The sequence below is a fragment of the Takifugu rubripes genome, chromosome 1 (genome assembly GCF_901000725.2).
Source record: "Takifugu rubripes chromosome 1, fTakRub1.2, whole genome shotgun sequence".
Taxonomy (NCBI): Eukaryota; Metazoa; Chordata; class Actinopteri; order Tetraodontiformes; family Tetraodontidae; genus Takifugu; species Takifugu rubripes.
In genome coordinates this window covers 18018155-18032539 of record NC_042285.1, presented here as the reverse complement: position 1 = coordinate 18032539, position 14385 = coordinate 18018155, and the positions used below count along the sequence as shown (strand labels likewise).

Here is a 14385-nt window from a genome sequence, read left to right as displayed (position 1 = left end):
AACTAAAACCCACCCATCCTGGCTCTGAGAACTAACGTACCTTCCTCATTCCCCCCCCACAGTCATTGCTGACTCATTGACGGTGGTGGCTCCAGCCCAGACCCTCTCCAAGGTCGAAGGTGACACGCTGCAGCTCACCTGCGAGGTGTCTCGGACAACAATCCAGCACACGCACTTGTCGGTGGGTTGGTACCTGCGCTCCCCAGAAGAGACGGCCGCCCCGCCGCAGGAGCTGGTCACCCTCTCCAGAGACTTTGTCCTTCGCTCTGGGGGGACATACCGCCAGAGGATGGCAGCGGGAGACCTGAGGCTGGACAAAACCAGCGCCACATCCTACAGACTGACTATTCACAAGCTGCAGCCAATTGACCAGGGCCTGCTCTACTGCCAGGCTGCAGAGTGGATTCAGGACACAGATGGCACTTGGTTTGCAATGACCCGCAAACAAAGCGACAAGACTCAGCTCCGCATTCAGCCAACTGGTGAGTACAGAGAGGAGAATCCGTATGAATGGGGAGGCAATGATGCTGGTGTACTTCTACTGTAGGTCTTCCCCTGTCTTTTTGGCAGACACACAAGCATGTGGGCTGGCTTGCTTCAATTGCTGATCAGTATCTCACAATAAGCTCATTAGCTTACTTAAAGGGGCTTAACTAAACCTCCGCAGACTTGCTGCATTCCGTGTCTGCGGCTGACGGATAGGCAGCATTACAAGTGTGTTTAAGAATAATTGAAGGGGTTTGATGCACAGGAGTGTTTGACACAGGAGTCCTGTGATTTCCATGTACAACCTCCCAGGAAACGGAGCAGAGAGATCAGAAGCCAGCAGCTTTCCTGCCTGCCAACCTTTGCAGCAGTGGAGTTCATGCTTGAGTGCGTGCGGGAGAGAAACCTTGCTAGCCGACCATGGTTTGCAACTCTAAAGGAGGGGATTGTCTAATGGAAGGGAGAAGGGCTGTTATCATCTGGAGGAGGAAGAGAGAAGGAGGTTTGAGAACGCAACAAGTGTTGCGTGATTAAGGCGTGTGGGAGTTACAATGAGAGCATTGGGTGAAGTCATAGAGGCTCCATATGATAATGATCTACTGGGATGACACCCACTGGAGCTGATGGACTGGAAAGACTGATTCACAACTCCTTGCGTGCACTGGTTCTTGTAACCTCCCAACCCGCTTGACCCCCCCCCCCCCCCCCCCCCTTCCCTGCACCCATTGTGCTGTGTTTCCCATCCATAAAGAAGCTCTGTAAATGCTTCTGGGAATGGACTGAGGAGATTGGTGATAAACTGCTTTGACATTAGCGCAATTATCGAGACGGCACACAGTTAAGAGTGCCTCGTGTCCGTAAATCATATCCAAGTGGAGTCATTTTGCTGTTTCCCCATTAAGCATTCTATCCACTTAGGACCAGCACAACTCGTTGGTGCCAAACATAGTGCTGGGTGGATGGGAAGGTGGTTCTGGAATGCAACGCAGCTTTGTCAGATGGGTTTCTGCTACAACAGGAGGAGAGAAGACACAAAGAACTCCAGAGAACTCCAGTTTTAGCACCGATTGTCACTCTGAGTCGTCTCTAATCTATAATGGATGGAGGTGTTGTTGCAAGATAAAAGAAGACCCAGCTGAGATGAGGGTGTGGATGTTCAGCTCGGGTGTATATATGCATTCTTTTAATATATTTATCACTTGGTATAGGCATTACTTGCCCATCTTTGAATATCTGATACTGTGTGGGTTCATGTGCATATTTGATGAGAAGAGAAAGAAATTTAAGAAGGAATGGGAGCAGCTCCTCTATTAGGCTGTTATTATAAAAGATGGAGTGGTTCTCAAGACAGCCCCATCACCAACTAATCACCCACAGCCTCTACATCCGAGAAGAGAGTAACAGACTGAATTCTAATGTACCTAATGTACCTCTCACTCTTTCTTCTTGCTTTGCAGCCGTGTCTCATCAGTTTTGTTTAACCTTACCCATTCAATGCTTTTTTTAGATTTTTTTCTTATCTTTTTTCTTATTTCATTACTAAATTAACCAGTTACCCACAGAATGTTTTTTATTTTTATTTTTATTTTATCTCCTATCTCAAATTTTGTTTCTCTGATAGTCTGTTTAGTCTTTTGTAGTTGCAGCTCGGGGGCTTCATCCACAAGAAGAGCATCGCAGATACATGCTGTGTTTATGGTCTGGAAATGAGTACAGCAGAAATAACACAACTGTGTCATTGATCGCAGCCTAAACCTGCACATGTGCAGATGACAGGTATAAAATGGCCTTCGATGGCAGGGTTAGCTTTGTGTGGTTTCCAGTTCTCAGGAGGAGGTGGAGCAGAGCTCCTTTTGACTGCTGAAAAGAATTTTAATTAGGTGTGTTTTTTTATTATTCCAGAGGTGAAACCAGGAAGGGCAAAGCTCTCTGAAAGATCAGCATCTTGCCAGAGTGATGTATGGTGACCTTTAACCCCTCTGTTTTTGCTTTTCCCGACTCCACCTCCTTGAATTTCTCACTTTTTGTCTTAATCACCAAACTGGTTCAGTATCTTGGTGTGTGTATAAATAAACCCTGGCAGCGCTGCTTTCCAGGCGTTTCAACTGCGGTCCACATTTAGACATTACTCCGGTTTTAGATCCTCATTTAAAGAACAAATCTCCTTTTGGAATACCACTCAGTTATGGTGCTGCATTCAAGGAACATTTTCTTTGCTTACAAACCAGCAATATGTTTTAGATTTCCTTCATTCATTGCAAATATTTGACCAGATTTCTTTTGTTTATCTTCCTCAGATCGAGACTTCAGCATCCAGGTCAGCACGGAGCGACGGTCCTTCACGGCCGGTGAGCCGCTGGAGCTTCGCTGCACCATCGAGGCTCAGAATGTTCCAGAGCGGTTTTTTTCGGTGTCGTGGGTCTTCAGCAGCTCGCCGGTGGCCGTGGTGGGCCCCAGTGCCGTGCCAATCCTGGGCCCCGAGTATGTCGCCCGAGAGGCAGCCGGACACATGACGGTGCGTAAAGAGAGCACCAACGTGCACCTGCTGAAACTGCAGCATCTCCACTCCAAAGATGCTGGAAAGTATATCTGTCGCGTGACAGAGAGAGAGAAAACGCCGACGGGAGACTTCATTGACCGCAGCAAGAGGTCGCGCAATGTCCAGATCACCGTCCAACCACTCAGTGAGTAATGATCTGCTCATAAATCCAGTATATTGGTGTCCTTACTTGTCAAAGAAACTAAGAATGATGAGCTTTTCACAGCAGTATTAGTCTCTCTACATTTCTATCTCTTCCAACAAGGTGTCCTGCAAAAGATAACTGAACCTGTTGTTAGCTGCGAGTAAAGGAGAATATAATACCACTCCTATTCCTGATGTGTTTTCAATTTAAGTGGATTGCTAAGGATTGACCGGGTACGATTATGGTCCTTCCTATTTGCCTGGCATAGCTGGCGGATAGACTAACACTGTGACGAAGGATAATATAAAACAGGGGGGTCTGTGCTCAAGGAGGTTAGAAGAACAAGAGGAAGAAAAGCTGAGAGAGGCCGCTGCTCTGAAGGAGCCTTGATGTGGTTCCTCTGGCAAAATGATCATATTCTGCTGATGCTTCACCTCCTGTCTTTGGTTAAATTGGACTGGCTGGCAGGGTTTTGCCAGTGTCAGAAACTTTCTACTCAGATGTATAAGTTTGTACAAGTAGCTCTTCTCCTTCTTGGAAGTGTGCATGTTTTCAACACATCTAACAAGCACAATGTTAGTTAAAACTCAGATGTAAAAATTGCATAATGTATGATGCTAAATGAGCTTAGCTTTCAGGGTTTAATCCATCCGCTTGTTTGCAGCAGCAGCAGCCTCAGAAAGTCCTATGTGCAACACTTTGTGTTCTGTTTTGCTCATCATTTCACTCCTGTTCTGTAACAGTTTGTGGTGTCAGTTGGTACCGGCATAATAAAACACAATAACTACAGAGTCCTACGCAGTCGCACTACCTTATCCTGACCACTCTACACCCCCGGGCTAAATCAGCCCCAAACAATTACCGGTACCTTGAGCCTGAAGGAGCCTCCTGGGAACCTCTGAATGGAATCCTTTGTTTTTCTAACAAAAGAGTGTAACGCACCATAAAGGATGTTTATAGGGTTTACACAGGATAATGGCCATGGTTATTGGAGGAGAACATCTATGAAGCAGCCATCAGTTCCAGCTGGAGGTTTCATGCACAAACTGTTTTCACATGTTCACTTCCCTTATTCTGGTAAACACTGGCACAAGATGTGAAGGGCGCCTTCTTCACTATAATTGGGGAAAATGGTGAGAGGCTGCAAAAAAGCGTTAAAGTGGGTAAATCAGAGGCAGGAAGTAGGTGAGAGGAAGGTAAGATAGCGGTAAACTTACCTGACAAATCAGTGTTGATAAATGAGTTAAAACGTCCTTTGTGAACATGAGAGAACTTCCATATCGCAATAAATTCTTTTCAGGGCTATAGAAAGGGCATGTGGGAGGATGGGGAGGGGGTTGTGAAGGTAAAATCTTGTTTGCGAGCAGGAATAGGTAAGCAAAACATTCTGAACACCATGAAAGAAATGACAACACTGTCCTGAAATTAGACTGTTCTAAAGAAACTAAAGTGAGAGTATCGACTTTCAGAACTGTCTGACACGTCTCCCTTCATTTCTTAATATGGGGGAACTGTGGAGCACTTTTAGTGAAATACCAAAAGAAAAAGGATGACAAAGGTTTACCCTTTATTCATTTCAGTGGGATAGAAGTGAGCAGCCTCTTTATTCCATATTCACAAAGAGGTTCTGCTTGTTAAGTGCTGGCGTGCTGAAAGCACCACGGCCAACTTTATGCTGAGGGCCGATTTTAACCATCACTCATCCTTAGCCACGCCCCCACAGCATTGTAGCCTTGACCCCGGGATGAACCGGAGCTCCGTGATGTTTGATGCACAAAGAAGTGATGAGTAGAGCTAAGGCACAGGATTGGACCAGAAGAAGGGTTAGACTTCTCTGAGCCCTGCGCTCTGAAGCCTTTTTGCTGTTCTCACATGGACTTCATCAACAAGCCACACGGGGCACAGGAAGAGGTTCTCGGCTCACACACAGGCTGCCACAGTGATGTGCCTGTAGGCAGACACAAAACCACCACATTATCAGTCCCTCCAGCAGTTCAGGGACTCTTTTTGGGGATAGTTGTGGCCAAGGAGCCTGATATTTACACTGCATTTTCCTTTAATTCATAAGAAATGCTAAATAAAGCTTTTACAACATTTTTGGAGTCCAGACCTGCTTGAGTAACAATTTGTAAAAATTGTAATGTTCATTTTAAAAGTTTGCAAATTTTCACAAAGCAAAATGTGATTTACTCCTCATAACAGAGGGGGAGATTGTTGTCTTGTTTATTTGTTTTCCCCTCATTTTTGTCTTTTAATGGTCACAGAGTTTCTCCCTTCCCTTCCAGAGAGCAACATAACAGTGGCTTTGTCCAGCAACACCTCGGAGGTCTTCGAGGGCGACGCCATCCAGCTGACATGTTCGGTCTACGTCACAGCCGGTCCCCTCTCCGTCGTCTGGCACTGGACGGACAAACAGGGGACGAAGCCGGTTCAGGAAGTGGCTTCGGTGGACCGAGACGGTACCGTCTCACACAGCCCAGCCTACAGGGAGCGAGCCAGCTTTGGGGAGATTCGTGCGGAGAGAGTGCAGGGCGACACGTTCACGCTGTCTCTGTATAATACCGTGCCCGGAGACGAGGGCCAGTACCACTGCACGGCTACTGAATGGCTTCAGAGTGGCACGGAACCAGAACTGGACTGGGAGAAGGTTGGAGAAAAGTCAGTCAACAAGACGGTCACTGTTAAAACAGTTGGTGAGTGATTTATTGATATAATGATTGATATAATAATAATTAAACTTGATATTGGACTGAAAAACCAGGTTCCGTATGGTATACTACAGACTTGCTGGTAGATGAAACATTTAACTTTATAAGAAATCTTGATATATACATATATACTGTATATATATATATGATATTTCGATACTGCATTTTTTACTGAATCATTGACATCCTATCATCCCATGGTGTCATATTTCTCAATTCAACCAATTTAATTGCTTTTGTACATTTGTGGTAGAGTTAGACGTCTTCAGCCAGTTTCATTCTAATGCAATCTGCAGCTGACCAAAGTTTGTTGCTTTCATCCATAACGCATTGATCTCACACTTCAGACTTGTTCTACACATCACAACCAGCATGGTGGAGATATCCACCATAGACGGTCTGAATCATTCAGAATTCTGAGAATGGAAATACAGTGCAATGTTTCAAAGTCCGCAGGTCTCCTCTGTTAGCACAGAGTTAAGCTGAACATCCTCTGCAGAAGCCATTGGAGCAGAGCAGTGAGGACCACTGTCCTGAAACACACACACACACACACACACACACACACACACACACACACACACACACACACACACAGCCAGAGGGATTAACTCCCAACACAGTGCTGCACAGAAGCGATGTCAGTTTTTAAGTGGCCATTTGTTAAGTTCAGGCAACAACAGAAACATTAGTTTGAGGAACAAGGGATGCATTATGCAAATCTGTGAGAAGAAGTCCGAAGCAGCTTGTCTCTCCGTGGTTAGGCTTCTCGACAACTCCTTTTCTTCCATGGTGGTTGATCAAAGGATTTTCAGAGTGTGTGCTGTCCTGTGACGGCCAATGTGTCTTTTACCTAGTTTTCTGTTTTGTTTCATTTTTTGCAACAAATCTCCTTTTTTCTCACATCGACATGCAGCTTCTGTTTTATATAAATCAGCCGAGCGTAAAGGCCCTGTCCTTTCCGGCTTTCTAGTTTACTTACATTGATCGTTCAGTTGTACTGCTGAAGACATTAAATGGTCAGGGTACCATCAGTTTGTCCATAGCTTGCTCCTCCTGATTACTGATTAGCTTTGGGAGGGAGGTTAGATGAATGGATCCTGTAGGAACCTTGATTTTATACTCAAATGTTTGATACCTTAAGAGTCCTTCGGGCATCTGAGGGTGTAGGTTGAAACACAAACACCTCACATCTATAAACACATAGTCCCTGAGGCAACCGCACGTGTTTGTACTGCATACACTACAAAATGAAATTATGAGGGGGAAAAAACAGCCTTTTCTTGTCTTTTACCGAGCAACCGTAGAGAGTGATGTGGATAAATGGAGGACAGGCGCAGGGAGATGAGAAATGGATTGAAGGGAGAGAGTTATTGTCTATTACTGATTTATGACCCCCAGTGGCTGTCCCAGCAGCAACCAAGTCAGGACAGAAAGCCATCGATTCTATACCTTGAAGGACACCAGTGATGACTGTCTGTGAATCTTGAAGGGCTGGCAGGCAGACTATTTAGTCTGCCAACAGTCTGATTTCAAGATATCTCCAGTCCACTTTATTTTTTATTTTTTCAGATTCTGGAGCCATCATTCACCTTTATTAAAAAAAAAAAAAAAAAAAAAAAAAAAAAAAAAAAGGGATCGTAGGCCAGCTTTTTTAAAGGCCATGAAGGGAAATAAATATTTATTTTTATCTAGTCTGCCACTTTCTCCCTCTTGGTTGCCTTGTTTTGCTGTACCTTGGCAAGTGCATATGGAGTTTTACGCTTAATGAGGATAGTTTAGACTTGGCAAGGAATGTGGTGTGGATCGAACATCGGTGCTTAGAGGAAATCTCCCCCTTTGGGGTTTCTGTGTTACATCATTTCGAAGCAAATGCACAAACTGTTGATGAAACACAGATGAAGTCTGGTACAAATATGCATATGCAAACGAAGAAGCCAAATTTGATTTGTTTGTTTTTTTTGCCCACAGTAAAAGATGAGAATTCTATTGATTCTATTGCTGCTCATGTAAAATTGTTTTTTTTTTCCCAGCACAGCAGCATTATCATTGTGTTTGAAGGATGCACGATCAAATGTTTGTTCCTCTCTGTTTCTTCTCCCCCAACATGCAGAATCTTCCTTCATGGTGTCAGCATCATCACGCACACCGTCAGTTACCTTTGGTGACTCCTTTGACCTCCTGTGCCTGGTCAAACCTCGCCACAACCCCCGTGTACCCACCTCAGTCACCTGGCGATTCATGCCGGCGAGCATGGACGCTGACGGCGAGGACCAGGGAGAGTTCAAAGACCTGGTCACTTTCACACGTGAGGGAACGCTACAGTGGGGGGAGCAGCTGCTGGGCCTGGGTACCCGCACCACAGTCGACCGCTCCCACTCCAACACCAATTTTCGCTTGTCGGTGACCCGAGCGGGACGCCGCGAAGCTGGCAAGTACCAGTGCACCGCCGTCTTATGGAGGAGGAACTATGACAACAGCTGGAGCAGAGTGGCCAATCGCACCTCCAACTTGCTGGGCATCAGTGTTATACAGCCAGGTAACATCGCCTGTCAGAGCAGGCAGACACAAGCATGGATTTCTGCAAGATCTAATTGCACTTAGTCTCTGTCTAGCCACTAATTGGTTGTGTGTGTGTGGGGTCCGTGTGTGTGTGTGTCTCTGGGAGTGGCTGAGAGTGTGAGGGATCAGGGTGAGGTCTCTTAATGGGGCACTGAATGGATTGCTAAATATCCCACAGGAAGTAAAACCAGAGTAAAAATGGTAGAAGAAAAGGAAGCAAATGGTGGAGGGTGGGGTTAAGAGCATGAGCAATCTGTCCTTGAACCTCTTTTTTCCCTCTGTAGCGGCAACATTCCCTCTGCATCACCCTTAATGTTTCTTTATGTTTCATTCCCTCCATTTCTTTATTCTCCACACATAGAAAAAAAACAAAAAACACCCAGACACAGACAAGCCAAAGCACGAGCTGAACACATACACTCAAACACACAAGTGTCCTCTTAATTTAGGTCCCTGCAGTTTATCTCAAAAGCACCAACATTTTATTCATTCAGTGAAGGTGCCAGAGGAAAATATTGATCCAGCTAATTAAAAAAAGAAATTGCCACCTGGCCTTTAAACCTGCGCAGCAAAGCGTCGCGGCGCTTTATCTACAGGGTGGATCCATATCTGGACGAGGTCTGTGGGTGGGCAGAGAAGTTTTTTTTTTTTTTCAAACCCTGAAATGTTCGTCTGTGATGTTATATTTGCAGCCTTGAGCTGCACATGAATAGACACATACACACCTGTGCTTTTGCCTGCCTGCAGCTTGCCTCCATTTAAAGGTGAGAGTAAATCCAGATGCTGTATTGACTTTGAAGCTGGACTTAGGCGATCAATAGACCATTTAAAGTGAGTTAGTAACATGTAGCAGTGTGTACAGTGTAAAAACTACTGATTCAGACGCCCAAAACACACTGATGTTTCAGAGTTGGCGTACTGGCACGCAGAGACGACAGCTCAGTGACGGTGTTTTGCTTGCTTGACTGAAAGTGCTGCGACCTTAAGCATTCGTGCAGAACAAATGCCATCTCCAGAGCCTTCGGGGGCTGATTTGAAACCTCCTCCCTCTTTTACCGCTTGTTTACCTTCAGCTCTAATGTGGACTTTGGCTCAGTTGCTTATGCCCACTCAAAAAAGCAAAAACAACTCATCCTGTTTGCAGGGGAATAAAAAACTGTCTCCTGCTCCTAGGTTGTTTGCTTCTTCATCACCATGACAATGTGATTAGCCGCAGATATAATTTCAAGCGGTAACCATAGCTGTGGGCATGCGCCATGTGTAAGAACACATCCTCACGGGGGAAGGTGAATGAATAATTATCTTTTTTGAGGCAGCCAAGGCCTGGCTCTGGCTCAGGCTCGGGCCCTGGTCATGCTGTGTTGTTTGTCTCCTCTCTTTTTTAAAGTATGTCCAGTCAGACCTTGATTTAAGGCAATGATTCATTTGTCAGAATGTAGGACATCCAACTCCGCCTCCCCCTCCTCTCTTCCATCTGCTTTACCCTAAATGTTAAGCACTCCTGGCTAAATGAGTAGCCACAATATTTATTTCATGTCGCTAACGTGGGACTGTGTGCAATGAGGCATGAGCACATGCACAACATCTGAGCGGATTCATAATTGATGGAATTCACATCAGGTTTCTTTAGGTAGCTGCTATATGTTTGAGCTGCCTCACCAACATTATGTTTGCATATCAGTGGCGACTTCAACGGAAGCTCAGGGTCCCGTAAAATTTCGAAAATTAAATGGTCAAATATCTACTGTTGACATTTAACGGACTGCAACTGCGTTAGAAAACATTCATCTCAAAGATGAGTTGGGCGTCTGATCACAAGTCGAGTGACTCAATTTATTTGCTCAACTTCTCAGTCATTCTGGTCGCATCAATACGTTTGCCCGTAGAAGCAAGTCTCGCCACTTCCTGGGGCTGTGGGGAAACGATTTTTCGTTGCCTTGAAACTCGACAGTCAAGGGATAAATGCCAGGGTTTTCTCCTGTCCCGGGACGCTCAGTGTCTCTGGGGCTGAATGGAGCAGTGGGCTGGCCTCGACTGGCCTGGATGCTGAGTGACGGTGATTTTGAACCATACACAGCATTTCCTGCTACAAGCTCAGGCCTCAGATCTAGTGAGACAAGATACAAAATGCACCTGCATCTATATTTGGCAAATTATTCCATTTCCATTGTAATACAGTGTAAATAAAACAAATCCATGTTTCCGTCCTTCGGTACAATATACAATATGGCTGTGTTTATTAAATTACGCTGTAGCAGCAAGGCAGGCAGCACGCCGCCCAATATGGCGTGCGTTAGTAATTATGATACCAAGTTTTTCACCAGCAACACAATCGATCAAGATTGACAGGTCTGCTGGCCCATGAGAGGATATTGGTCCACGCCTTGGAAAGAGGGAAATAGGGAATGACAGGGTCACAGATCATTTTCTTGAGCAGGAGAAGTTATTGAACCATGAAGCAATAAGTAGCTTCTTACTTCTGAAACAACCAGAGAAAAAAGCAGAGAAAAAATGAACAAAAAGAATCTGATATAAAACTGATTATTAAAAACTGAACGGACAGTGGGGAACCGTCGTCTTCAAGGAAGAAATGTGGGCAGAAAAAACAGTTCACATAAACTGTTTGTGAACTCAAATCGTAGGAAAACAACAGGAGTCATGGTGGTGTTTCATGGTGAAAGTAAGAGCATTTCCATATGCACAATGTAAAGGGAACTCAAGGGACTGAATTGCTGTAAAGCCTTAAGGAAACCACTAACCACTGAGGCTTCAATTTGCTAGGGAGCATAAAGATGGGCCTCTGGAGCAGTGGAAGAAGGTCATGTGGTCTGATCTGGGTCTGGTCTAAGTTCTATTGAGGCTGAATGAGCTTCCGTCTTTGAAATTCCAGCAGCTGTCACTGGTGCGCATACATTCTTGTATGCATATTCCCACATGCACTGGTTGTAGCGATGTGCTTCTGAGAGCTTTTTGTGCTTACGATGCAGATGCAAGAGCCCACTTCACCCCCTGATATCTAGCGACACAACAGCCAGACTGTTTACCTCAGCTGTCTGAAAGTCTCTGAGCACCATCTTGCATCTAATATAATAATATGTGTGCCTTAACTGGAGAAGATTTGCAAACTTGAAATGGCGCTCCTCATTAAATCATTGTGGAACTTCAAAAGCAGGGAGAGAAATCTAACATCAGAAGTGGCCCTTGATCCAACACCCATGCATTTTAGATCAGCTGGAGGAAGATAAAAGCCGAAGTCCCCAAAATAAAACAAAAAAAATTGGTACTCAGTAGCCAGCGCGACGTGCTCTGGTCCCCCCGCAGCCATCAAGGTGCCTGTAAACCATTCCAGGCCCCATCCTGCCCGGGATCGCATGTGTCTCATGGGATCGTGCCCGAGTAGTTCACCACCCCGCCTGCAGGCTCACTTTTCACACACCCAAACACAGGGGACGCGTAGAGCCCAGCAGTTTGTGTTTACTACCAGACGCTTCTGGATGCACCTGTGTACACCGAAGAACATGGAGCCACGTCAGGCTGGTTTACAGTGTAATAACCTTAGGGAGGAACTCACTGCGGCGTTAGCTTGTGGCAGAGTGTTTCCACAAACACGGCCCAAAAAGATAAACAGAAGTTTTACCTCTCAACATACCCTAATATTAGATTTCACCTGATTGAGTTTTCCTATCCTGAAATGCAATAATGGCAAACACATGTTCAGCATGGCAGATCACCAGGGAAGCCTCCATCTCTGCGACACAATCTAATATCATCTGTTCATAACTGAACCTGAAACACACACACACACTCATACACACACACAGAGAGAGACATGCCTGCGTGTGCCTACACACAGGGAAACTACACAAAACTAATTATACAGAATCTTCCCTAATGGAACCGGAGTTTAGATTAATGATCGTTTTGGGACTTCAATACGTTTTCTCATCACTTGGGTTTGTGCACGCTTGCGTGTGCGCGTCTGGCAGAGAGAATGAGATATTAGCACCGTCTGGTTATTGGCTGAGCGGGAATGATGGCGATGATGGAGGAGAAGGCGGGGGCTGGCCCACTTACTTTCATCTCATCGTGCCTCGCACACCTACGCTCGCCTGGCTACCTTTCACTCACAGGATCACACTTCACAGGAAAAGAACAACGGATTTCTTTGCTTATTCTTATCCCACTTCGTTTGCTCTGGTTTTACTTTGAGGCTCCAGTTTTATCTCCTCCTTCCTCATCTCCGTGTCTCTCTGATAGCTCTTAAGGGTGCATTCCCATTTAATATGAGCTGGCACTAACAGATGCTGCAAGTGCTCTCCTTTCAAGCCAGCTAGGCACTTGCCACCCAGCTATTATTGATAGCTGTGGTATCAGCGGGGTGATTGGAGATTCCAGCTTATCCGAACATGGATTTGAGCTGTCCGTCTTCATTAACTCCCGGGCTATCACACATATGATATCCTTTCTCACTTCCGCTGCGTCTCACTCTTTCTATGGTCTGTTTTCACTCTCCCCATAAGTCTCTTTTAATGTCTCCTCTCCCCTTCACTCGCACTTAGCTGCATGTTTCCTTCTGCACGCCCCCAGTTTCTTCCTCACTCCTGTGAGTTTTCAATATTTTATAATTCCCTGCTTTACTCCGCCTCATAATTTAATTCATTATATTTACTCCAAAATACAGTTACTTCTTAAATCTCCTTGGATCAGAAATAATGGCAATATTGCAACCTTGCTGTGCAACACAGTCCATCTCTCCTAAGGTTTATATAACAGAAACACCTACAAATAATCTGCTCGACACGGGGCTATAATGGGCAATGCAGGTGACAAATGAAGAGCCTTAGCGCAGTGCCCGAAAATAGAAAATAATTTCATGAAAGTCCTTTGATTAGTCATGCCCGTTTGAGACATTCAAGGTCAGGCCTCCTCCCTGTGTCTCCTCCTCACAGGAGTCAGTCCTCACACACTCTCTAATGCACCAGCATGGGCACATTTTTTCTGTCAAATCCAATCCAATCTAGGACTCATTTCCCTGTCCAGCTAAATCTGCAGACACAATGAAATTTTCTGTGTTGCGTCCCTCCAACTCGCTTAAGCACCTGGAAGTGCGTGTGTGTGTGTGTGTGCGTGTGTGTGTGTGTGTGTGTGTGTAGGTGGGCAAGCGGGCAGGCGCACTGTGTGTGCTTGTTCATGTGTGTGTGTTGGAGTGCACCCGCCGTAATTGAAGTCGTAACTCAGCTAGCTACAGTGCTGTTGTCTCCCATGTAAATCAGTGGCTAATAATATTAGGGCAGGAAATGCTCCTACGCACACGCATGCATGCGTGCGTGCGCAAACACACTCACAGTACAGAGGTCCACACAAACTCAAGCCACGGGTGTTGTTTTAATGAATGTAATGTACATATTTTATGCGTATTTAAATTAAGGTTTGGCTTCCTGGCCTCGCTTTGCTGTGAGATACTGTGTGAGATCACTTGCTGTGAGTATGGATCTGTCTGGATGTGTTCGGGGTCCAGCCCTGCTCAGATCATCATAATTAGCCTGGTCCTAATGATATTGTAGTGGAAACTAGAAAGGGGGAGAATGAGCAGTGGTAATACCCCTCTGACACAATGGGATCATAGACATTTCACAGACTTATTAGCATAGAAATTAGGCTCCCAGTTCAGCCGTGGAGCTACTTTCAGTCAGAGGAACCCATTGCTCATCGCCTCTGACTGCCAGCTGCTTCTGATCTCTGCCCCCTGTGGCAGAGGTCCAAGCAGGCGTGGGATGTAAAGCATCATTTGTGGGGAGCAGCAAAGCAAAGCAAACTGTTCTGCAGGGGATCAGTGCGTGTCTAAAGCCTTCAGTCCTGACATGCTTGAGGTCCTGGACATGGATTTGCCCGTGGCTGCGCTGATGCTAAAGCTAAAGGAGGAGCAAGCAGCCATTAAAGCTGTA

The 14385-nt window shown here is 45.5% G+C and overlaps 1 protein-coding gene across 1 annotated transcript in view; it reads left to right on the top strand.

Annotated features, from left to right (window-relative positions):
- Positions 1–14385, top strand: part of igsf3 (immunoglobulin superfamily, member 3) — a 60848-nt gene that overhangs the window by 37577 nt on the left and 8886 nt on the right. The window contains exons 3-6 of the mRNA XM_011608997.2: positions 63–482; positions 2784–3170; positions 5456–5863; positions 7992–8417. Coding sequence (XP_011607299.1) covers positions 63–482; positions 2784–3170; positions 5456–5863; positions 7992–8417 — 1641 coding nt within the window. The remainder of the gene's footprint in view (positions 1–62; positions 483–2783; positions 3171–5455; positions 5864–7991; positions 8418–14385) is intronic.